Raw genomic sequence first — 17,170 nt, 5'->3', positions numbered from 1 at the left:
TTTCTTTTCTTTCATTTATTCTGTGATGCATTCTGGTTGTGTTTGCACAGGGTGATGAGGGCTCACTGCTGAGTGAAGCGTCCTACACCTGCCCATGTGTGGAGAGAGTTCAAGGTTCCGCTCTCCTACCTGTAAACGTTGCGAGGCAGATTACGCTGGTAGGACGCAACCTGCACCTCTACCAGGTAAAGCGAGAAAAAAATGTGAATCTCAAACATTGTGCTGAGATTCATAATAATGTGGAACTTATCTTGTGTGTGTGTGTGTGTGTGTGTGTGTGTGTGTGTGTGTGTGTGTGTGTGTGGTTGTATGCTCTCAGGATGCGGATCTCAGGATGGATTATGAGTGCGTGTTGGCCATGGAGGGCAGGTCCGTGGTAGTGGCTGCATTTGTCGAAAGGAATGACTCACAGCCTTTCCTGTTCTACATCACGTGTCAGCTTCACCAGGTCTTTCGTACAGTTCTCACCAGCACACTCAGCTCATTACATTACTATTTCGCATTTATGGATTACACATTACATCAAAGTCTGAAAGTGTGTGTGTGTGTTTCAGTATTCCTACTCAGTGGCTGTTGAAGAATACAATGCAGCGATCACAGTGAGGAGACGAGGCTCTTTTCGGATCGACAGTCCTCAGGGCTTGCATGGTAAGACTGACGTTGACAGGGTCTCGAGAAGATATTACTCAGTGTGCTACACATGACCATAATGCAATGTCAACTAAGACTTCTCCCCATGAGTTAAATACGATTCAGTTGTTGTGTGTGTATGTACTAAGGCTTGTGTTTGGTTCTCAGTGAAGCTGTATAACTGCTCGGTGGGCCGTTCAGACTGCAGCCGCTGTCACACGGCAGAGCCACGCTATGGATGCGTGTGGTGTGAAGGAGCCCAATCCAGCTGCGTCTTCCACAACTCCTGCAGAGATCACATCCAGCACACTTGCCCTGCACCCCACATACACCGGGTGTGTATACGGAGTTTATACAATAAAGCTTAATAAGCATAGCTTTTTGTGTCAGGTGTTCATTAAGGTTCGTGAGTTTTCTTTATGTGTGCAACACTCTACAGCTTTATCTATTGGTATCCAGCTTTTGCTTTCTGTGGTAGATAGAGCCTCGGTCTGGTCCAGTAGAGGGCGGTACTGTGATCACTATCTCGGGATCGAACCTGGGCCAGAGAGCAGAGGACATTCAGCACTCTGTTTATGTAGCTGGAGTGCCCTGCGTTGTTATTCCTACAAGATATGAGATCTCGTCCAGGTAAACTATAGTCCTACCAATTTTATTTATTTATCATTTTAATGCTTATTTTAAATAACGTCAGACCCATATTAAATCCCTCAATGAGCACAAAGTCAGTGCTTAAAACCTTTTTTTTTTTTCTTTCCTTAAATATTTGGGGAACAGTTTCATATAAGATTTGCAAAGAACAAAAGTAACATTTGTGTTAAAGAAAAAAAAAAGTGATTAATGTGATTAATTTGTGTGTGTGTGTGGCCAGCATCGTGTGTAAGACAACTGCGAGTGGAAGTAAGAGAAAAGGACATGTTTCTGTGGAGGTTAAAGGAGGAGGTATTGGAAAATCTATCCAGGACTTCCACTACCAGGTCAATTTCACTCCACAGATCGTTCAGTCTAGAATTTTCCCTCACATGTTTAGCGTGATGTCAATAAATTATAACAGATTAAGCAATTCATGGTTTTAATGGCCTTTGTTATGCTTGTCCCAATTATTACAGAATCACAATTCTTCAAAATCACAATTTGATCTCAGTTATTTGAGTTGACTGATTATTGATTAGTTTTCACACGTCTAAGTATCCATGTGATATATTTAATCAGAACACGGTAGCAGCTTCATCTTTTATTCGTTTCTTGATATAATCAAATCTCCATCATATTTCAGTTATTCCTATCAGCTTTTGTGAATTAAGTATTTGTAACTATGTTTTTGTGTATACAGTAAATTGCTTATTTTTCAGTAACCTGTGTGTGTGTGTGTGTGTGTGTGTGTGTGTGTTTTATCTTTTCCTTTCTAAGCTAAAAGACAGTTTTAATTTATTTACATTTCATCATTTCATTGCAGATACATGTATATACTGTATGTGAATTATTACTTTACAGTTATGAGATGTATAAAGTCAACAAAAGACACAAAGAGATAATTAAATCTCAGCCAGAATATGCTCTCTGTCAATATACTAATCTTAGTATTTAGGCCTGTTGTTTTTTATCTGTCTTTAAAATTCAGGACCCAGCGTTACTGGGAATGTTCCCACTAAAAGGTCCAGTGTCAGGAGGCTCTTCACTCATCATCATGGGGCGGGATTTACGAACAGGCCAGCCTAATGAAATCAGAATCCTGATTGGTGGAGTGCCCTGTATCTTAACTAGGTATAAACTCTTTCAGTTTGCTCAAACTGACTATGTACAACCAAAAATGAACGATAAAGAATTCAACATAATTGTTTGATTCTTCATCTTTAAACTTCATCAGCCCTTCATTTCCCTTTCAGCGATGTTTCAATGAGCTTTAACACAGATGTGTAATGTTGAAAATGGTGTGAATCAAATACTCAATTTGCAGCTCTCCAGAACTGGATGATGAGCAAATTGCATGTGTGACCAGTGGCAGCAACAGAACAGGAAATCATGCAGTAACTGTGTGGTTTGGTAGAGCAGAGCGCCATCTTCAGGACACTTTCTATCATTATACTCCAGACCCAAACATCACCAGTGCTGCTCCCTCTAAAAGCTTCCTCAGGTATATTCATGTTTCAAGATTTCCGATAAACCAATTTGTAAGAAAATGCACCATCAAACAAGTAGGTTTTTATTTATTTTATTTTATTTTTAATATAATTCCATTTTAGCAACATATGGCTAAATGTGCTGCAGATTACATTCAGATGTCAGAATAGGCTCACACTTACATTAATATGTCCTTCAGTATTTTATTGTTTCCATACATCAAAGAATTTATGGTGTTTTTGGATGTAATAGGAAAGTCCTGGTCATTGTGTTATACACTTATTCCTCACTGTGTGACTAGGTCCGTTTCCAGGCCCCCATAATTAATAACACAAGAAGCAGGGATGTAGTCTGGACAGGGTGTATATGTTTATTAGAGAGACTCCAAATAAAAGTCAATAAAAGACACCAAAATTGGGGGTTTCTCTTCACACATTGTTCTCTGAAGCCAAATCTCTCCCTGCCAACACACTACAGGATTTAAAGTTGAACTAGTTCATCCTCCTTAGCTCACCAGGTTCTCATACAGTGTCACATACTGACACTGTCTGCTTCCCTAGTTTTCTGTCTATCATGATCAAACTTGATTTTTAATTTCTATCACTTTTCCCAGTGGGGGTCGTGTGATTCGAGTTTCTGGTCAGAACCTGGATGTGGTCCAGGACCCTCGCATCCGAGTGACCCTGAGCCCTCTGGGGCCACAGTTCCAGGGGAGGAAAAGGAGGAAGAGAAAGAGCGAGAGACACACTGAGAGGGAGGAGAAGCTTTGGCCTCGGAAAAGGGAGCGGCGTATAGTTCCAGAGTCACGCTGTCCTGAAGACAGCATCTGTGATGTGAAGCAGGTATGGATTTAATAAATATGTCTGAGTAGACAGGTTTGTGTGTGGACATCTCGTCAATGAGTTCGTAGTCACGTAATCCAGTAATTGTTTATAGCATTTTAAACAACAGTGTCTTTGTTTGCAGTGCATTTAAATTGTACATGTTTTTTTCCTATTCAGACAGAGAAGCACTGTGTGATCAACAGCTCCACTCTGCTTCTGTGTCCCACACCTGCGCTGGGCCCTGAGGCTCGCCATGCCACCGTTAGCGTCCATTTCTTGCTGGATAACCTTCACTTCAATTTTGAGGCTATTACAGGCAGCCCCTTCACTTATGAGCTAAACCCCATCCTCCACCCTCTCAACCGGGGAGACCACAGCAAACCCTACCGTCACAAACCTGGAAGCATCATCTCTGTTGAGGTTACACATAATCCTTCACCTGTTAACACAGCGCACTGAGCTGGAATACATATTATTCCATGCATTCCATACATATTAATTTTGACCTATTATAATTTTTACATTTTTGTCTGAAAATACACATTATACACGTACATGTACATAAGGATGTGTTCAGTTTGTGCTGTAACGTAATGTAATTAGCAGATATCATTTATTTTCCTTTTTCAAACATTTATTAAGCTTTTATTAACGTACACTACCGGTCAAAATTTTAGACACACTCATTCTTTATTTTTATTTTTTTCCCCACATTTTAGAATAAACGTAAAGTCATCAAAACTCTGGAGCAACAAAAATGGAACTATGGGAATTATGATTAGGTTTTTAAGATCATGGGAAACATTTCAGTCAAGTGTCTCCAAACCTTTGACCGGTAGTGTATATGTATGAATTAATTAAATATATGCAACTACAATTTGACACTGCTGTAGGGAGAGAATCTGGACTTGGCCATTTTTAAGGAGGAGGTGGTGGCTCTGATAGGAGACGTGGTGTGTGCTGTAAAAACACTCACCAGGAACCACCTGTACTGTGAGCCTCCTGCTCAGCAGCCCTCAGTGTCTACCACAAAGAAACGAGAGTCCAGAGATCCTCTGCTGGAGTTCACAGTGAGTCATTGAAATCCTTTTTGCTTTTGATTCATGAGAATATTCAAACAGACTACAGAATTATTGGCACCCTTCTTGAACATTAGCAAGAAGCATATGGGGATATGAATAGTTTTCCTTTAATAAATCCTTAAATAAATCCTTTATTAATTTATTACTTCATCTTTAGTGACCTCTTTATCCTGGTCAGGGTCACAGTGGATCCAGAGCCTATCCCAGGAACACTGGGCACGAGGCGGGAACACACCCGGAATGGGATGCAAGTCCATTGCAGGGCACCATTCGCTCACTCACATTCACTTAGTCATACTTGAGGGCAGTTTTAGTGTCACCAATCCACTGACCAGGATCGAGCTCAGGAGTGAACTGAGTTCTTGGAGTTGTAACATTACAAACATTACTATATTTGTTGAAATTATAAAGCCTCCCATAGAGAGAATAACTCCACTGACCCTCATAATGTCTATCAAGATTAAAGAACAGTTATAATTGGATCTTGGACTTCATCCTCCTTCATTTCAAAATCCTTTACATTCTTAGGTTTGTGCATGTAGATTGTCTACTTTAATTCAGACTACAGGTTCTCAGTAGGGTTCAGTGTATGTTTAGATGTAGTGTGTGTTTAGGGTCGTTACCTTGTTTAGTGCTTCATCTGAAGGTTTATGGTTTTGGGCAAAAATGTTCCAGTATTTCATGACGCCATCAGTCTTCACCAGAGCCCCCGTTTCCTAAGCTGTTTCAGATGCAAATCATTGTGTTTGATGTTACACAATCATTTCTACCTGCTGTCTCGAAGGTTGCCAACAATTTTCGGAATTGTCTGCACGTTCACTGGAATAAAGCTGCGTATTTATTAGTTATTAACAATTTATTAATAAGTGATTCCAATTATTAATTTTGTGATAATGAGTCTTTAAAATGTAGTTCGACTGTGTACTATTCATTTCCATGTGTTAAATTTCTAGAGATCGGACGATTTTTATAAACGATACCAGTACCAATTATTGGCATGTTTATGTGCCTGATAAATCGATATGCAGAGCCGATTTTTATTTATTGTTTTACTTCTGTTTTTGACTGAACTTTACAAACTGTTTTATTTACAACAATTTTGTCAATTTCACTTCCTCCTTGCATACAAAACAAAACAACCCAATAAATAGAGGGGTCTGAAAGACTACAAAAAATAAAAAAATAAAGTTACTATTATGTCTTTTCTTTTTTTTAAATAAAAGCTTCGATGAGGTAAACAAACAGGTTAAACAAATAAAGCTCATGAAATAATTCTAACAAAGATAGCAGAGATAATAAATAAATCATTTCCATAGTTATTTAGATCTTTATTAGCAAAATGAAGGTTATATAGTAAATGTTAATATAATTTAGGGAGTTTTAAACGAGTGGATCTTGTTAAACGCCACATACGGTGGTCATGCTGGGACATCCATGAGCATCAACCCGATGAGTGAACGGGACTAATGATGAACAGGACATTTTACAAGACTAATGATGAGCATAGACAACAGAGAGAGAATTCAATTAAGTGGTTTTATTTCCAACGTGAACGTTCAAGGCTTTTTTATTTAATTCAGGTCAACTTACGTCTTTGGGACATGACTTGAGCGATTACATGACTCTGTGAGTTAGTCTCTATTTCTTGGTACCAAGCTGCTTAAACTACATATCAACCATTTATGTAACATCTCATTTGTGCATTAATGGCTGTTATGTTAAATAAAATTTATTAATTAAAGCAAAGCAAGTATATTTTACCTGTGTGCACCCCTCAGATTGCAGTGCTGCAATGGCGGTAAAAACGTCCATAAAATGGCGCCATTTATCGGTGGATCCGATATTACACAACCGATATCCGATTATGGAAAAATGCTTAAATATCGGGGAAAATACTGGTAAAACCGATTATCCTTCGATCTCTATAAATTTCACAACTGACTACTATTATCTAAATAACTCGGGTTCAAATAACTCAAGCTCCTTTTCAAAATGAAAAAAGATATAAATACAGCCACATCAGTAGAACACAGTGTTCCAATTACAGCTCATCTTGTGGTATGTGTGTATAGGTACGGATGGGGAATCTGAATTTCTCCCTGGGAAGGGTGGAATATGACTTTCTGGGCCAGGCCTTGTTTCCTCTGGAAGCTCAAGTGGGTGTTGGAGTCGGTGCATCTATTGTGGCTCTTATTGTACTGGTCATCGTGCTTATATACAGGTACAACACACAACAAGAGTAACTGTAGTCAGTTATAATCCTTTTTTGATAGTATTGTGTTCATCTGTGCATTCTTATGCATATGTTTATATGTATGTGTGTTTATCAGGAGGAAGAGTAAACAGGCTCTGAGGGATTACAAGAAAGTTCAGATTCAGCTAGAGAACCTAGAGACCAGCGTGAGAGATCGCTGTAAAAAGGAGTTCACCGGTATCATACTCTTTTCAACAATGTATAGCTTACTGTATACGTTTTTCTTTAAAACGTTGGCAAAGCCCATGTTATAAATCTAAATATTGTCATTATTGATAGATTTGATGACAGAGATGATGGACATGTCTAGCGACTTGGTGGGCTCAGGGATTCCCTTCCTGGACTACCGCAACTACGCTGAGAGGATATTCTTCCCTGGCCACCGGGAGTCGCCGCTGAAGCGAGATCTGGATGTGCCAGCTTGTCGTCGGACTACTGTGGAACAGGGCCTCGTCCAGCTCTCCAATTTACTGAACAGCAAGCTGTTCCTCATCAAGGTAGCTTCCTCTGCATATTAAAAAATATTTGTAATGCTGACATGATATGGAAAATCATGCTTGTCATATAGTGATGTTGAATGTGTGTGTGTGTGTGTGTGTCTGTGTGTGTGTGTGTATGTGTATGAGCAGTTCATCCACACTTTGGAGAGCCAGAGGACGTTCTCTCCGCGGGACCGTGCATATGTGGCCTCCCTCCTTACAGTGGCACTGCATGAAAAGCTGGAGTATTTCACTGACATTTTGAAAACCCTGTTGAGTCACTTGGTGGAGCAGTACACCACCAAAAACCCCAAACTCATGCTGCGCAGGTCAGTGCCCAGCATCTCAATCTTAAACTAAGCAGAAAACGTCTTTCTCAAGACCAACAAAACACAGTCTAAAGTATATTACTAACCACAAATCCCACCATGATGCTCACATAGTCAGCAGTAAGCAAAAATATTATATCCAAAAATAATAAGCAATCAAATAAAATCCAAACTTTACAAAATAATTTTAAAGATTAGATGCAGACTACCCCTGGAGTCAGTGAGTTTGCTTCTAGAAACGCTCAACTTTTAGAAGACTTCAGCAGTGCACCCTGCATTTCAGCTGCTCTTCACTTGCAATTGCAGGACCGAGTCAGTGGTGGAGAAGCTGCTTACGAACTGGATGTCCATCTGCCTTTATTCCTTCCTCAGAGTAACGTCCACACATTAACCTACACTCTCACCCACAGTGAACCTGCATACCTAATCTCAGATCAAAAAAAATAATAAGTCAAATTGAATCGTTAATGTAATTACCTAGATTGAAACTGTTCTACACAGAATTGTGAGCTTAGCTTTGTTTAGTAATTCACTCGGTTGCTTTGTGTAATGCAGGAATCCGCAGGTGAGTCGTTCTATATGTTATTCCGAGCCATAAAACACCAGGTGGAAAAGGGCCCTGTGGATGCTGTAACTAGCAAGGCCAAATATACTCTCAACGACAACCGGCTACTGCGTGATGACGTGGAGTACCACATACTGGTAAGAAATACATCCAGTGTAAAAGTTTTGGTCATATAATCACTTGTCTTTCCTTGTGTATTTGTATATAGTGTTATATAGAGGCACAGGTAATTATTTTATCAAGGTTTTACAGACAGTTCTTCTTAAAGGACTATAACCAGGCCACTATTTCAGAGGAATAAATTACATTGTAGTACATCACCCTGTTCTGTATTTGTGTCTTCAGACACTGAATGTCCTGGTAACCAGTGGAGGCCCAAATGAGTCTCAGACAGTTCCTGTAAAAGTGCTGGACTGTGACACCATCACACAGGTGAAGGAGAAGATCCTGGAGCATACATGGAAGGGCACATCATATTCTCAGAGACCCTCCACGGACTCAGTGCACTTAGGTAAGAGCTCCTGCAGCCACTTGCATTAGACACACTGAAAACACTGCAGCCCTGTGAACTCTGACTTAAAGCAGTTAGAGGTAAAGAAAATTATACTTAAATTATATAACTAGCATGTTATGATGTCGAATGCTAATGAAGAAATCTTATGTTTTGGCATATCGTAAAGTGAAATCTTTCCTTAATTACTAGCATTGATTTGTTGTACAGTGTCTTCAAGGAAGGAGAAGTTAATATTGTCTCTTTTTCATTGCTAATGTAGAATGGAGGGCTGGGATAGCGGGACACCTAATCCTGTCGGATGAAGACCTGACCTCAGTGGTGCAGGGCTCATGGAAACGCCTAAACACTTTGCAGCACTACAAGGTCTAATCTGTGTATTTTAGTATAATGTTATGTATAGGAATGCGAATAATGATTAATTTTTTACTCAATAAAGCTTCGGTTTGATGTTCTTTAGTGAATTATCTACTTTAACACTATAAATATGACATCCAACCATCCATCCATGTTCCATACCGCTTATCCTACACCGGGTTGCAGCGAGCTTGGAGCCTGTCCCAGGGGACTCGGGGCATAAGGCGTGGGGCACCCTGGACGGGGTGCCAACCCATCACAGGGCACAATCGCAAACATTCACACACAATTTGGACAATTTGGAAATGCCAATCAGCCTACAACGCATGTCTTTGGACTGGGGGAGGAAACTGGAAGACCCAGATTAAATGGAGAGAACATACAAGTTTCACGTGCACAGGGCGGAATCTGGGATTGGGGACACTCCGAATCCCCAATCCCAGAGGTGTAAGGCGAACGTGCTAACACTAAACCACCATGGAGGTGGACTCACTGCTTAATTCCTTCAGAATCACATTCATGTCCCTGGTGTCAGAAGTAGATCAGTCTCACATAAATAAAATACAGCTTGAACTTTTTCAGCCTATAGGTGATAGCTAAATCTCTTCTGTTGTGTTTGTGTGCTCATCTCCGACATAGGTTCATATAGCCATATTTTCGATGTTGTTGATGCAACTGATATGCTGACTTTTTTGCGATCCTTAGTTGTTCTTACTTTGCTTCTGATTACTGTGTCAGGTTCCTGATGGTGCCACCGTAACACTGGTATCACGACAGTCCAAAGACATCCACCATGACAGTCATGACTACATACCAGGAGAGAGTGAGTCTTATAGTACACTGCTCTGGCAAGAAGATTTATATGAATATTACCACATAACCAGGTTACTCTCTTTCATAATCTGTTTGTCTGTCTGCCAGAGACTCCTATGTTGGAGGATGGGGAAGACGAAGGGATAAGGCTGTGGCATCTGGAGAAAGCCAGTGAAGAGCCAGAGCTGTCCAAACACAGACGAGGGAGTCTGAGAGAAAAAGAGCGAGAGAGAGCCAAAGCCATACCAGAGATCTACCTCACACGCCTGTTGTCTATGAAGGTAGTACACACGTGCACACACACACACACACACAAACCACAAGCAGTCTAGCTGTATGGTGTCTTCTCATCTTTCTACTCTCGACTTTGTGGAAAGTTCAAAGTTTAGTCCCTACAAAGGTTTTACTCTCATGTGCCTGGGAGCAGGCTGTGTGATATGAAGCTCACAAGACTAAGAAAGGCCATATTGATTAACATGAGGACGTACTGGATGTGGAATGGTGCTCCATGATGGGTTTACCATGTTCACTGTAACTAATTTGTTTCTATTTTGGAAACTAATTTGTTTCTATTTTGGGAAAAAAAAGTATTACAAATGAAAATAATAACAGTGGGAACGGGTGGGAGTGGTCAAGCATGTCTGCAAGAGTGGGCGGGATTGGTCAGAATTTATGTGGGATTTTCTTTCCATAATTTGCACCACCGTAGCTGTCTAGTCCATCTTTCCTCAATGCTTGCCAGCATGACCTAACCATGGACTGCAACCAAATGTAGATTAAAGTAGTGTCTGAAAGTAACTTAGTTTAGCAATGTAGCAACCCATACGCACACTAACATGACTGTCTCTGTGTTGCAGGGCACATTGCAAAAATTTGTAGACGACTTGTTCACCGTGATTCTTAGCACCAGTCAGCCAGTTCCTCTGGCTGTGAAATATTTCTTTGATCTGTTGGATGACCAGGCAGCACAACACAATATTACTGACCCTGAAACCATCCACATCTGGAAGACAAATAGGTAATTGTTCCATAATATAATACATTGCTATCAGTTGTTGGGAATAGTCTGTCCCATTGTGATGAAGACAAGCTGATAGTGAAGCAAGTTACTTGTGTGTCAATGGTTTGCAGTCTACCTCTGAGGTTCTGGATCAATATTCTGAAGAACCCGCAATTCATCTTTGATGTTCCGACCTCAGACAATGTGGACGCAGTGCTGTCTGTTATCGCTCAAACCTTCATGGACTCCTGCACAATCGCTGACCACAAACTGGGCAGGGTAAGCCAATCCAGAGGAGAAGCTTTACACAACTAGCAAAAAAAAAAACAGAATATATATTCGACTTTCATAGCCTTTTAAGGCATGAATGCTATAAACTGCTTTTTTTTCCTTGCATGTGTATTTTCTTATGCAGGATTCTCCTATTAACAAATTGTTGTATGCTCGAGATATCCCACGCTACAAACAGATGGTGGAAAGGTGAATGATTTCTGCTATTCTTCTCACTCAGACAGTTGGGGGTTTTTTGTGTGGGTGTAGTGAGTTCCAGAATTATTAGCACCATTTAGCTAAAAGGGGAAAGCTGATTTTGTCACATAGCTGAACGTAATGGAGGTTAGGGCAGATGCAAGTGCAGAAAAGAGCTTTTAACAAAGAGAGGCACGCAGACAAATCCAAATCATGAGACAATAACGTGGTCGAAAAACAGGTAATAGGTCAGGCGATCTGTAAACAGGCATAAACTAGGCAAGCCAAGAATCCAGAACGAGGAACAAGAAGCAAAATCAATGAAACACAAGACAGCTGAGAACAATGATGGCACACATACTGGAAACAACCAATCACAATACAGGGGCGGAGACAGGACATAAACCATAACAAAAGCACGTGTCGAAAGTAAACAAAGTCAATGTCACTGAAGACCAAAAAGCGTGCGTTCGCTAAGAGCTCGCGCATCAGGCTCGCGCTTCGAGCTTCTGCATTGAGCTCATGCTTCAGGTTTCCGAGCACGCTGCGTGCTACAGCACTAGCTCAAGGGGCAATCATGACAAAGACGACAGTTGGACACTTAATAGAAGATTTTTCAATCCTTCATAAATGTGCTGTTTGTAAAAACAAAATAAAAACAGGGAAAAGTCAAAAAAAAAAAATATGGATACAACAGTCTCAAACATTCGACCCATGATGGTAGCTGAGGATTCAAAAAACTTTTGAATAACTACAAATGTTTAATTACAAAAAAACTAACAAAAAAACTCTACTTTTCTCATCTCACTGGTTTTGACATAAGTCTGCTTTGGCCCATTAATAAAGTTGTTTATGAGCTAAGTAGTCTTAGGTAGGAATTCAGCATAGCACCTAATGTCCATTAACCCCAGTTTCAAGTGAACTGTGATTAGGTGGATTCAACAAGGACAAGCTAGCTAACATTTTGGATGTTTTTAAGGCTGCAACATTTTATTGCAGTATTTTTGATCAGCATTAATACGCCATAAGTAACATTAACAAAGTACCACATATTAATTGCTTTAAAAAAAAATTATAAGCCAAATAATCAGCACGTGCATTATTACCAGTGTTCATGCAGTCATAAATAAAGTATTAAGTCATTAAGTAAAATTAAACCCTCAATGACCAATATGAATCAACATGTTAATTAACATATTTGTGACCAAGAAAATTCTGATTATTATACAGGTATTATGCAGATATAAAGCATAATGTTTCTGCCAGTGACCAAGAAATGAACTCTGTTTTGGCAGAGCTGTCCAGGGTAAGCGAGACCTCTTATCCTTCTCTAATATTATAGATACTATATTGGTACTTGATTTATCTGAATGCTGTCACTTGCACTGAGCTCTAGTTAAAATATTAATTACCTAGTGCATCTGTTTACCTGTATCTATGGCCTATATGGTCATGTCATTGACCATACTTCCATTATGCCCTTGCAGAATTACTCAAGTGAAGTGAATCATCTAGTGGCCTTGAATGAGTTATACAAGTACATCAACAAATATTATGATCAGGTAAGAACATTTTGGCATCCAACCTGTTCTAAACAACAGTCAAGGGAAAAAGAAAGTACACCCTACTTCAGTTCTATGTTTTTGTTTTTCAGGGTCTGAATAACAATTGTGTGGTCCTCACAAACGTCTATAAACAAACAAATAACCTCAGGTGACACAACAGATGTCAATATGTAGTCATTTTTTCCCCCAAAAGTAAACCAACATTCATAAAGCAGGTGGGAGAAAATAAGTACACCCTGTAATTCAGTAACATGTAGACCCACCTTTAGCAAGAAAAACTTGAAGTACATATAAATTGCAATTTAATGTAATTTCATTACATAAATGGAATTTGTGTAACTAATGTTATGTAAAGTTTAAAGTTGTATCTGCTTTTACCAAATTGAAGGTCAAAGGTTAATGGCTCACAATCTTAAAATCACATCAGTTCCATTTTAAATTCAACAGACATTATCAGAAAACAGTTTTAAATAAATCCAGAACCATATTGAACAAGCCAGAGACAAGAGTAGCAAGAAAGACTGATATGAGGATTCAAAGGGGACTCAAAAGGGAATCCATCCTGTTTTGGATGACAGTAGGATTGATAGTGGGATTATAATTTATATCATTGCTGTATACAGTCATGTAGAGAAAAGGCAAACAGTACAATGTGGATTAAAATGATCCAGAATGTTCTATATGATTTTATAATCCTGGGATTATAGTAAAACAGTCTTTATGATTACAGCAGCAGTTTGTAGGAAGTGCGAGTCTAGAGTATTAACTTTGCAATTGTGCATCTTAAAATGCAGGATTATTCTTGTTTGTGAAATAAGTTTTAATCATATCTAAGAGCTTTTCAGTTAAGACTGTCCTTTCAGGCAGTTTGGAATAGTCCTAATTTGATGTTATTTATGTTTTAACCTTTTAGTGGTCTGTGTTAAAATGTGAATCTGTTCAATTTACAAGCGTGCTAGCTTTTTCTCTCATTATCTATTGTAGAGTGAAATGCTGACTCCTATCATCCAGTGATCAGATGGCAAACCCATTAAAGTGGAACAATTTGGAAGGTTTTCAATAATACGTGTCCACTAGCTGACATGATTATATAGTTGATGCTATAATGAGGCGAAGACAAAATTTGAACAAATTGACTTAGTAAAATAGTTTCAGACCGGGGCAGGGTGTGTCCTGGAACTGAGCATCACATTATATTCTGTTATTGTCTTTATAGACACTGAGTTTAGTACAGAAATAAATGCTGCTCTCAGAGGGCCATGTCCTTGTCAGCAATCCTGTATGAGGAGGATGATCATAAGAGTTATGAAATAGACTTGGTAGTCATATCCATTGTGTGGACTTGCGCCAAGTTAGAGCCAAGCAGCTGTTAATGGCACTGAATACCCAGAATACATATGTTTGCAAGAATCCTGTTGCCTTCCAAGCTACCAATGAAGACCTCAAATGAAGACATGTTATCAGATAGTGTAACTTGGCATCGGACAAGAGACATGATCGTAAAGAGTGTTTACAACCACAGAGCTCATGAGTGTTAGTGTTCAGCTCATGACTGTTCAGCTAAGCACCAGGAGTGATTTGCTTCTTCACACTGCATACGTTTGTTTAATAAACCATCATTGCGGAAACCTTGGTTTCATCAAAAATGAATAATGCACGTTCTGGCTGTCACAGTCTCACCTATCTCACCTGTAGCTCATTACTTCCTTATTTACTTACCATCGCACAGCCTTGTTCTCCCTGTGATAGCATTACTGAGCCTGTGTATGTACATCCCCAATTCCAAAAAAGTTGGGACTAGTATGGAAACTGCTAATAAAAACAAAGAGGAGTGATTTGTAAATGTACTTTGACTTGTATTTAAACAAAAAAACATATAAAGACAAGGTATTTGATGTTTTACCTACCTACCAACTGCTTAGTTTTTTGAAGATAAAGGTTTATTTTGAAATTGATGCTCACAACTAGTTCCAAAAAAGGGGCAAATTAGGACTAATAGTGATGTGACAAGTTGAAATAAGAAGGTATATAAGGAGCCTCCAAAAAAGGCCTAGTCCTTCAAGAGCAAGGATGGGTCGAGGCTCGCCAACCTGCCAAGAGATGCGTCAGCGAATAATCCAACACTCTGAAAACAACATTCCCCAAAGTCAAATCGGTAGGATTTTGGGCATTTCACCTTCTACAGTGCACAATGTAATTAAAAGATTTAAGGAATCCTGTCAAATCTCGGTGCGTAAAGGGCCAGGCCAAAAACCACTTTTGAATATTTACAATACCTCATACATCACTGTCTTAAAAACCGTCATGAGTCTGTCATGGATATTCTGACATGGGCTTGGGAATGCTTCGGTAAACCTTTGACAGTCAACACAATTCACTGCTGCATCCACGGATGCAAGTTAAGGCTTTACTATGCAAAGCAGAAGCCATACATCAACACTGTCCAGAAGCGCCGCCAACTTCTCTGGGCTCGGTCTCATCTGAGATGGACAGTAGCACAGTGGAATCGTGTTTTGTGGTCTGACGAGTCAACATTTCAAATAGTTTTTGGACAAAACATTTTTAGATTTTAAGATTTGTAGATTTTAAGGTAATTACGCAGTAAAGTGCAGTAAACTGTAAACTGTAGGAGGAACAAATACCAGTACATTGTTTATATAAGCCTTTCACATACTGAATGTCTAATGTCCACATGGTCATCATTTTTCACTGTTGGTCAAGAAACCATCCATCCATCCTCAACCGCTTATCCGTAATCGGGTCGCGGGGGTAGCAGCTCCAGCAAGGGACCCCAAACTTCCCTTTCCCGAGCCACATTAACCAGCTCTGACTGGGGGATCCCGAGGCGTTCCCAGGCCAGTGTGGCAATATAGTCTCTCCACCTAGTCCCCTGTCTTCCCCGAGGTCTCCTCCCGGCTGGACGTGCCTGGAACACCTCCCTAGGGAGGCGCCCAGGGGGCATCCTTACCAGGTGCCCGAACCACCTCAACTGGCTCCTTTCAACGCAAAGGAGCAGCGGCTCTACTCTGAGTTCCTCTCGGATAGCCGAGCTTCTCACCCTATCTCTAAGGGTGAGGCCAGCCACCCTCCTGAGAAAACCCATTTCAGCCACTTGTACCTGCGATCTAGTTCTTTCGGTCATTACCCAACCTCCATGACCATAGGTGAGTGTAGGAACGAAAATTGCCTGGTTTGATCGAGAGTTTTGCCTTCTGGCTCAGCTCTCTTTTCGTCACAACGGTACGGTAAAGCAATTGCAATACCGCTCCCGCTGCTCCGATTCTCCGGCCAACCTCCCGCTCCAATGTCCCCTCACTCGTGAACAAGACCCCAAGGTACTTCAACTCCTTCACTTGGGTTATGTTCTCATTCCCTACCCGGAGTAGGCACTCTATCGGTTTCCTGCTGAGAGCCATGGCCTCAGATTTAGAGGTGCTAATCCTCATCCCAGCCGCTTCGCACTCGGCTGCAAACCAATCCAGTAAGTGCTGGAGGTCACGGACCGATGATGCCATCAGGACCACATCATCTGCAAAAAGCAGCGATGAGATCCTCAGGTCATCAAACCACAACCCCTTCCCCCCAACAACTATGCCTCGATATCCTGTAGTCCATGAATATCACAAACAGAATTGGTGACAAAGCGCAGCCCTGGCAGAGACCAACCCCCACCTGGAACAAGTCCGACTTTTTGCCAAGCATCCGGACACAACTCTCGCTTTGGGCGTACAGCGATTGGATAGCCCTAAAAAGGGAACCCTTCACCCCATACTCCCTCAGCATCTCCCACAGTAGACCCCTGGGGACCCGGTCATACGCCTTCTCCAGATCTACAAAACACATGTAGACCGGATGGGCATACTCCCAGGCTCCCTCCAAGATCCTTGAGAGAGTAAAGAGCTGGTCCATTGTTCCACAACCAGGACGGAATCCGCATTGTTCCTCCTCAATCCAAGATTCGACTATTGGCCGAACCCTCCGTTCCAGCACCTTGGAGTAGACTTTACCATGGAGGCTGAGAAGTGTGATACCCCTATAATTGGCGCACACTCTCTGGTCCCCCTTTTTAAACAGGAGAACCACCACCCCGGTCTGCCACTCCTTGGGCACTGTCCCCGATTTCCACGCAATGTTAAAGAGGCATGTCATCCAAGACATCCCCTCCACACTCA

The 17,170-nt window shown here is 40.7% G+C and overlaps 1 protein-coding gene across 1 annotated transcript in view; it reads left to right on the top strand.

The window, feature by feature from the left end:
- plxnb1a (plexin b1a) overlaps nt 1–17,170 on the top strand; it is a 69,246-nt gene that overhangs the window by 46,748 nt on the left and 5,328 nt on the right. The window contains exons 12-37 of the mRNA XM_017486363.3: nt 51–185; nt 320–448; nt 555–648; nt 799–965; nt 1,109–1,260; nt 1,502–1,607; nt 2,252–2,394; nt 2,588–2,764; nt 3,365–3,593; nt 3,753–3,995; nt 4,469–4,645; nt 6,730–6,878; nt 6,988–7,088; nt 7,191–7,408; nt 7,541–7,719; nt 8,026–8,092; nt 8,275–8,421; nt 8,630–8,795; nt 9,058–9,161; nt 9,891–9,975; nt 10,074–10,246; nt 10,823–10,983; nt 11,097–11,244; nt 11,381–11,445; nt 12,664–12,739; nt 12,921–12,995. Of these exons, the coding sequence (XP_017341852.1) occupies nt 51–185; nt 320–448; nt 555–648; nt 799–965; nt 1,109–1,260; nt 1,502–1,607; nt 2,252–2,394; nt 2,588–2,764; nt 3,365–3,593; nt 3,753–3,995; nt 4,469–4,645; nt 6,730–6,878; nt 6,988–7,088; nt 7,191–7,408; nt 7,541–7,719; nt 8,026–8,092; nt 8,275–8,421; nt 8,630–8,795; nt 9,058–9,161; nt 9,891–9,975; nt 10,074–10,246; nt 10,823–10,983; nt 11,097–11,244; nt 11,381–11,445; nt 12,664–12,739; nt 12,921–12,995 (3,666 nt within the window). The remainder of the gene's footprint in view (nt 1–50; nt 186–319; nt 449–554; nt 649–798; nt 966–1,108; nt 1,261–1,501; nt 1,608–2,251; nt 2,395–2,587; nt 2,765–3,364; nt 3,594–3,752; nt 3,996–4,468; nt 4,646–6,729; nt 6,879–6,987; nt 7,089–7,190; nt 7,409–7,540; nt 7,720–8,025; nt 8,093–8,274; nt 8,422–8,629; nt 8,796–9,057; nt 9,162–9,890; nt 9,976–10,073; nt 10,247–10,822; nt 10,984–11,096; nt 11,245–11,380; nt 11,446–12,663; nt 12,740–12,920; nt 12,996–17,170) is intronic.

This window comes from Ictalurus punctatus, chromosome 15 (genome assembly GCF_001660625.3).
Source record: "Ictalurus punctatus breed USDA103 chromosome 15, Coco_2.0, whole genome shotgun sequence".
Classification (NCBI taxonomy): domain Eukaryota; kingdom Metazoa; phylum Chordata; class Actinopteri; order Siluriformes; family Ictaluridae; genus Ictalurus; species Ictalurus punctatus.
The sequence above is the reverse complement of the archived record's forward strand: the minus strand, read 5'-3'. Positions and strand labels throughout refer to the sequence as shown.